The sequence below is a fragment of the Hippocampus zosterae genome, chromosome 1, assembly GCF_025434085.1.
Source record: "Hippocampus zosterae strain Florida chromosome 1, ASM2543408v3, whole genome shotgun sequence".
Classification (NCBI taxonomy): Eukaryota; Metazoa; Chordata; class Actinopteri; order Syngnathiformes; family Syngnathidae; genus Hippocampus; species Hippocampus zosterae.
This window is the reverse complement of record NC_067451.1, coordinates 16,129,286-16,137,575: the sequence shown is the minus strand read 5'-3', so window position 1 is coordinate 16,137,575 and position 8,290 is coordinate 16,129,286. Positions and strand designations below refer to the sequence as shown.

At 44.8% G+C, this 8,290-nt stretch overlaps 1 protein-coding gene across 1 annotated transcript; it reads left to right on the top strand.

Moving 5' to 3' along the window:
* Nucleotides 1–319: 319 nt before the first annotated feature.
* Nucleotides 320–7,894, top strand: slc26a2 (solute carrier family 26 member 2). The gene is made up of 4 exons (XM_052072038.1): nt 320–457; nt 1,373–3,425; nt 4,182–4,630; nt 4,710–7,894. The coding sequence occupies exons 2-4, from the start codon at nt 2,529–2,531 to the stop codon at nt 5,482–5,484; spliced, it is 2,121 nt and encodes a 706-aa protein (XP_051927998.1). The 5' UTR covers nt 320–457; nt 1,373–2,528; the 3' UTR covers nt 5,485–7,894.
* The last annotated feature ends 396 nt before the right edge of the window (nt 7,895–8,290 follow it).

Sequence of the window (8,290 nt, the reverse complement as noted above, 5' to 3'; positions counted from 1 at the left end):
ATTATTATGGGGGGCGGCGTTTAATATTGTTCAATTATTGGAGCTCTCTTATTAAAATGAGCAATATAAAAAACAAAGCGATTTCTTTAAATTGCTGAATAGGCTTTGTCATGATCGAAATGTGATAAATAATCTCGCCATTTAATGCATCATACATGTACAAGTAAGAAGGTCAGACACGACGCTATTATACTCATAAACCATTCTTTTGAATTTTAAATGGTGTACCTAATTGAGTGGCCCTCGAGTGCGAGTCTAGTCGGAGTGACAGTTCGTTGGGCGCGGGACATATCTTTGTTCTCCGAGCATCGCACGTGACCCAGTTCTCGTGTTCCGTCGTGACGTCACGTTCCCCCACGCAGCGGTACTTCTGCACGACATGAAATAGAAACGGAATGGAATAAGTACGAAAACAGCCATCTTCTCTTCACGCCGTTTGCGAATAATTCAAGGAGAGGTCAGTAACTTTTACGTAAATATTTTTAAAACGACTATTTCTTCCTCGCCGCGTACACCAAAAGTGACATAAACTCGCTTCTTAAAGTTTGACACGTTGCCGGATGCCGACTTGTTCACAAAGACGTTCATTCATACTCTTGAGTAAATACTGTAGCTGTCTGATATGAAAAGGACGTTTAATCTTGTTTTTAATGGTGGCTTTTCGGCATTAGCTGTTAAACATAGTCTGCACCAATAATCTCATCACCGCGGAGCACACACTGGCAAAGTTACTGTGGTTGCCATGAGTGAGCCATGCTTATAAGAATTATAAAGAAAGAGAAATATGTTGCCGGCTGTATTCAAGTGTTAAAATAATGTGGATGAAAAAAAAAACAGACGTCACAATTAGTGTCCTTTTGAAAATTGTGTTCAGATGTACAGTAAGTGTTCAAACGATGCTGCTAAAGAAATTGCTCAGTGACTATTCATCGTCTTTTTCCTGACCTTATTTCATAAATTAGCACTAGTGGGACCCCCCCCCCCCCCCCAACGCCCTACTAACTTGACCTGTAATATGATGATGTCTCAGAGGGGCTTCAACGCATATGAAAGCTTTCTTTCTTTCACACTTTGCAGTGTATCCAAGCGCTCGAGCGCTTGTTTCCTAGCTTGTACTTTCTTCCTGATGGCACTCTCTTACCCTAACCCTAAGTATTTAAACGTGTTATTAAAAATAGTTGAATACTTTCTCTGTTATAACCACCACATGGGGCAAAAACAACAACAACAAAATAATAGCAAATTCTGCCGTAATGAATCAACTTATTGAATAAAATTAAATTTGGCATTACTTAGCACAATAATGTGCATGTGAAGTGACGCTATTATTTTTATCCACTTAGGTTTGCCTTTTTTTTGGTTTGTTTTCAAGATGGCGCCCAAGTAGGCAGCCATCTGCAACTGCTCTTCAAGAACCTTGTTTTTTGTTTTGTTTTTGTCTTTTGTTTTGTCACATGGTGTTTGTTGTTTCGTCATGGGGACCTGATGTGGACTGTTCAGCGGTTTTTGGCCATGACCATCGTCAAAGGAGAAGAATCTTGGGAGAATTGAGAGGAATTTCGGCGGCATTTGACTGTTGTAGCTGGACATCCCTGGGGCGCTTGTGTCTTGCGCCTGAATTACGCAGCATTTTCACAGCCCCGTGCTGTGGTCGGTGCTGATGGACAGTCTGAGGCTGGATGGATGCATGGATTGAGGAGCCGACGATGAGAAGAAAGGAGCGTCAGCGCAGAGCGCCGATGCGTATGTGGAACTGGGAGTCGCGGCTTGGAATTGAAGCGGATTTACATGGGACAGGAGATGAGAGACGATCTTTCTTTTTTGTTAATGAACGCTACAGCTTCTTGTTGCTATCAAGTTTAGCTTGTAGCAGACGTGTGCACATTGCAGCATGACGTCTGTGATCCACTGGTGAATAGGACACTTTGATTCGTTCCTCTTTCATCTATAAGTGCTTCAGACAACAAAGTGTACGCAGGAAAGTGGTTAAGATTTTACAATTGTCTGTTTCATGTGTTGTCTTGTATTATTTTGTCACTTTTTTTGGTTAACTTTTCTTTTGATTGCGGCGCGGACACCCGCAGCAGCTCCTCTTGTTTCTTGTTTTATGTTGAGAGGGAAGAAATTTCATCTGTGCTGTATATACATCACATTTGACAATAAAGTTGTATCCAATCCAATCTGTGCTTGGTGGTTGCGCCTTCTCGGCAGCACGCCTGTACCAGCACTGATTTTGATTGGGAGGAATGTCGGCGCCATTTGACTGTCAGTGCTGGACAGGCTGTCGACTGACTGTCTGTCGTTCCTTGCTGCTTACTGCCATCACACCAACTTATTTCTCCACGGGGTGTTGCATGCGACTTCTGTAGTATGTGTGTAAAAATTAATGGTTGCAGCCCTCAATCCAGTCAATGAAAGGTCAACCTCATGCTCGATCACGCAATACAGGTGTTGTACGATTAATGCGATGCCTCCTCTGACCAGTTATTGTCATCCTAACTTAGTTTCTGTTGACCATAGACAGCTTGATGATGCCTCATGAAGATGCCTGCTGCACGGCATCCGGGGACAGGACCAAGAATGAGCATTATGAGCCGCTCATCCTGGAGAGAGTGCCAGAAGAAGCGGGACAAAGCTGCCAGGTGGTGTTGTCACGCTACTTCAGGGAAAACTGCTCCTGCTCGCCGCAAAAGATCAAGTCCAAAATCCTGGGCTTCGTCCCCATCCTGAGATGGCTGCCGCACTACCAGCTCCGAGACTGGCTACTTGGAGATGTCATGTCAGGACTCATCGTTGGAATCCTATTGGTTCCCCAGTCTATTGCTTACTCCTTATTGGCCGGCCAGGATCCCATCTATGGGCTCTACACCTCCTTCTTCTCCTCCATCATCTACACGCTGCTAGGCACCTCCAAACACATCTCTGTGGGCATTTTCGGTGTGCTGTGCCTGCTCGTGGGTCAGGTAGTGGACCGAGAGTTGGCGGTGGCGGGATACCTTGTGGACGGCGGCGTTGGCGGCAATGGCAGTGCCAACGTGATGGGCAGTAATAATAGCATGGTGGTGGCATGTGACAGGAGCTGCTATGCGATAACCGTGGGAGCAACTGTCACTTTCATCGCGGGGGTCTACCAAGTGCTGATGGCTATCTTCCAAGTAGGCTTTGTGTCCGTCTACCTGTCTAACTCGCTGCTCAGCGGCTTTGCTACGGGAGCCTCGCTCACCATCCTCACCTCCCAAGTCAAGTACATGCTGGGTCTGAAGATCACCCGGCCGCAGGGCTGGTTCACGTTCTTCAAGACCTGGTTCGGTGTGCTGTCCAACCTGGGAAAGAGCAACCTGTGCGACCTGATCACCAGTCTGGTGTGCCTGCTGCTGCTGCTGCCCACCAAGGAGCTTAACGATCACTACAAAGCCAAGCTGAAGGTCAGTCACTCACTCGGGTAAAAGAGGGCTTTCTTTGAGTTGAGGCACATGTCAAGAAATGTGATGCGTTAGTTGCAGGGTTAGTCATTCGCTTCAATAATAAACAACTCAATCAAATAAACAAGTAGTAAATATTGTGACGCCAACAGTAGTTTGTTGCGTGTGTCATTCACTTCAGAAAACTAAAGGCCTCCTTAAATAGGTCACATTTTAGTGCAGCTCAAGAAACCGATTGGTATTTGTTCAAATGTTGAGACGCCATTTCCCAACTAGTCACATATGAGTCATGCGCAGGCAAAAAGATGACTTGCTACCTTTACATTTTGGCGCAGGTCCAGAAATGTATAATTTCCTCAAATAGTGGGAAGCCAAGCACCAAGGAGTTGATGGGTCAGTCATTCGTGTATTTTAGGCTCCTTTGCATAGTACGTTTCCTTTCAAAGTGGCCCACGTCTAGAAATGTATTGTTATTTCCTCAAATAATGGCTGTCTCTCAAATTGACGACATGCCCCAGTCACTTGCTGGGTACATTTCACACCAGTAAAAAGTAAACACGTCCAGTATAAAGACACCCCCCTTTTTTCTCCACCAGGAATTGTAATTATCCAATGCCACTGTTCGATAATGCACATTGAATGGCTCACTGCTGACTCCCTTTGAACTCTGTTGCTCGCCTAAACAGCTGTACTTATCGAAATACACCATTTGTACATGAATGCCTCCCTCAAATAGCTGTTCCTCTGCTTGTTACCCAGGCTCCGATTCCCTTTGAGCTGTTTGTCGTCATCATTGCAACGCTGGCGTCTCATTTCGGCCGCTTCAACGGAGACTACGGCTCAGACGTAGCGGGCGAAATCCCAACGGGCTTCCTGCCGCCACAGCTGCCGGCGTGGTCACTCATCCCCAGCGTGGCGATGGACGCCTTCTCTATTGCACTAGTGGGCTTCGCTATCACCGTGTCGCTATCGGAGATGTTTGCCAAAAAGCACGGCTACCGTGTAGATGCCAACCAGGAGATGTACGCCATCGGCTTCTGCAACATCCTGCCGTCCTTCTTCCGTTGCTTCACCACCAGCGCTGCGCTGACAAAGACACTGGTCAAGGAGTCGACGGGCTGCCAGACGCAGGTATCAGGTCTGGTGAGCGCCGTGGTGCTGCTGCTGGTGCTGCTGCTCATCGCTCCGCTCTTTTATTCCCTTCAGAAGTGAGTTACGGTCACCTCAAAATTCGCATTTTCTTCAGGTTCTGGCAACCCATTCAGGCAACTCTGGCTTTCCGTCTAGGTGCGTGTTGGCTGTCATCATCGTGGTCAACCTTCGTGGCGCCCTGCGCAAGTTTGCAGACGTCCCCAGCATGTGGCGCACTAACCGCATCGACGCCGCCGTCTGGCTTATCACCATGGCTACCTCGGCGCTGATCAACACGGAGCTGGGCCTCCTGGTGGGCATCCTGGTGTCCGCCTTTTGTGTCCTGGGCCGGACGCAGCGGGCTCAGGCGCAGGAGCTGGGCCGGACCGCCGTCAGGGACCACTATGAGGTGCTGTCAGCGTACGCCGGCCTCCGCGCTCACCCGGGCGTGGCCGTCGTCAGGTATCCGGCACCCATCTACTATGCCAATCAGAGTTTGTTCAAGAAGTCTTTGTACCGATGTGCGGGACTCGACCCGGTAAAGGAGAAGTCACGGCGCATCAAGTTTGAGAAGAAGCTCAAACGGCAGAACACCGAGCCAGAACTCCCTTGCAAAGAGGACGGCGAGGGCACCGCCGGCATCATGTTGTCGCTGGACCAGAAACCTTTACGCAGCTTAGTACTGGACTGCAGCGCTGTCTTCTTCCTGGACAGCGCTGGCGTCAACGCCCTGAAGGAAGTGCACAGTGATTACGCTGAGCTGGGGGTAGCGGTGGTCCTGGCTCGGTGCAACACGGCCGTGCTGGACGCCCTCCGTCGAGGCGGGTACCTCTCGGAAAAAAAGGGAGAAGATGACCGCATGACCTTCTTCACCATTGCAGACGCCGTCCATCACCTGCAGCGTGCGTTCGTGCCAAACGGCACATGTTGAGATTTACTGAGCCGATAGCTTTATGAAAACAAGTTGTGCCTTGTTATGATGATGATGGTTACTGATTGTGCCTTCTCGGGCTGGATTTACTCTGCAGGTCTGTGACTGTAATGCAATCGTTTCTGCCAGCTAGTCCGAACTGCCATCTTGCATGATAAAAACAAACACACATATCTCAAGTAATCAAAATATCATATTGATGAAAATATCCCCCAGGGATATCTGATTTCATGTTTTGTTTTGTATTGACTCTGTCATGAAGTGTTTCCAAATTGCATGAATCTTGTGGTGTATATTCAATTGGCGGTTACAGGGTTAAAAAGTGGAAACTACTTAGTTGACTAGGTAAGGGCCGGTTACTGGTTGCACGGAATGCCATGGTTTTAAAAAAGCTTTCCATCATATGTTGTTGGTGCAAGATGTGTGTTTACAAATGGACCTATGGAATGTGTTCAATGGGAAAAAGTCACCTATCCAAACACTTTAAAGTCATACACTATGCGTTTGAAGAGCAATAATTACAATACCTTGAAACTTATATTTTTGCTCATGGTTATCATATGGTCAGAATCTGATACTTGCTTGTGCTTACTATGGGCACGTTTTGCTTTTTCTGGAGACCTACTGTACATAATTGCTCGTAAGCTCCAGTCTACAAGGGAGATAACTTTTTCTGGAAGTTTATGTTGTTGTTACTGAAATGACACTGTGGTGCATTGCCAATGAATTTATTTCAAAGCCAGCGTAGCACAAGAGACAAGTTACTGACATCCAAATGACTTGCACACAGAAGTAGCAAGTGTAATTAATTGTTATTCCATGTTGACAAAGTCATTAGCAGGCGTTCCTTCATCTGTTAAGCAGCCAATGTTGTATTTCTCCATCTGTGTGTTTGTCAAGGGTGATGCGCTTGCCAAACAACCACAGTGCTGAGCAAAGTTCACCCCCCTCCTCCAAAAAAGGACAGTTTTTTCCCCTATATATTTATTTCAAAACCAAAGTCCGAAATGTATAGCCGAAAGCTTAATATACTGTCAAAATGAAAACTTGTTCTCAGGTAAAGCTACTAGTATCTATGCAGTACTGTAGTATGTGGTTTTATGTTTTCTTTTTTTAAACATACATGATCCAAACCGTTTGGATCATGTCACTGTTATTCAGTCACTGTTGGGAAAGTCTGTCTTGTGCAGGGGCAAGAGCCTTATTGATTGTTTATTTTTATTTTTTTTCACAATCCAAACTGCTTAACGCAGCTGATATAAAAGGTAAAGAGAGTCCATTTACCTCTGTGTCAACAATTAGAAAGATTGTTATTGATTTTAGCATTACTGAGCTAAGTTGGTCGGAGGTAGCAATGTCAAAAACAGTAAAACCGTCCACTTCCAACGGTCAAGATTACACTGGCAAACACCGTTCTTGTTGAGTTAGGTGTAACAGCCGTTTTTAACTTTTTTGGGTGCGGAATCCAAAACTGATTTCAGTTTTTTTCTCTGTCACGTCCAGTTTTTTCGCTGTAAGAACCCCATTTTGAAAAATATTAAATAGATGTGTGTGTACGTAAATAAAACACAGAGCTGGAATAGTTACAAACCTTGAAAACTAACAAACAACATGAAATTAAATAGAATTGACAATGTTATGCCCTTGGTTACAACGTTATGCGAAAAGCTAGCACTATTCCTCTATGCAAGCTTTGTTTGAGGATATCGGGAGTGCACACACCTCTCACTGCACTACCTCAATTGTGACTGCACAAACAAATTGCTGCAAAGCTGTAGCTGACTCCCATCGTCATAAGCAGACAAGTCTTGGTACAGCTAATCAGTGGAATTTTGCTTATCTGGTCAACTGTGCAGAAAAAAACAATTTGAAATGCTAGAAAAAAAAAATTGGAATGAGCATGCCACAGCATAAAAGTCTAACTCAACAGAATTTATTTTTCAAATTGTTCCTGTGTGTTATGATCTTGTTGGAGCATGTCCTAATTGGATTTGAACTATGCTTGATCAGTGGTGTGAAAAAATGTTTCTTCTGTCCACTCCCAGCTACAATTATGCTGGAGTCCTTTTGATTTAGATTTTGTATGACGTCCAATTCACGATGCTGGAGGCTATGAATTGATCTTGTCATTATTTTGTTCAGAACTACTCACACTCATGTTCACGACCTTGAACATATGTTCTTTGCACGTTTTCACATGCACTTGATGGGCGTTCACCGACTGACACAGGTGATTCCGACCTCGTAACAATCAGGTTTTTTCAAAGCCAAAATCTTTTGACGTGTCCAAAAATGAAAAGTGTTTAAAAATGGATTCACCAAGACAGTAGTAACAAGTGCCTTTGATGTCATTGAAATAATGTATCATCATATTTGCTTTATGCCTTAATAAAATGCACATGCTATCGTTTTTGTGTGTGGTGCTACATTTTGGGTTGGTCTTTATGCACAAATGCCTCACTGGAATGTTTCCACTGTGTGTTTCCACATCTGCATGGACATGCAGCTTCTCTTCATTTTGTTTTTGTAGAAGTCTGAAGCTTGCACCATCCTGTTCCATGAATCAATGAATGGTGATTGGCTTCCACGTCATAACTTGTGTTGAACACAAATCTTACTTATTTAATCATTATTATCACTTCAAAATATCTAAAATTGTCAACTAATACTAAAACTATCCACACACTGGCCACAACGTCTGCACTCCTGCATCTCAGGACCCTTGTAATAAATTTATGAATTGCGCTGTCACTGTGTTCATTGAACAATGTGTTCATTGTTGAGGTTTAATTCTAATATTGTATAA

Excerpts from the sequence above, each read along its gene's own strand:
- slc26a2 (XM_052072038.1), top strand. The coding sequence starts at position 2,529 with ATGATGCCTCATGAAGATGCCTGCTGCACGGCATCCGGGGACAGGACC. Across the intron at positions 3,426-4,181 it reads ACTACAAAGCCAAGCTGAAG|GCTCCGATTCCCTTTGAGCT; the intron begins GTCAGTCACTCA and ends CTTGTTACCCAG. Across the intron at positions 4,631-4,709 it reads CTCTTTTATTCCCTTCAGAA|GTGCGTGTTGGCTGTCATCA; the intron begins GTGAGTTACGGT and ends CTTTCCGTCTAG.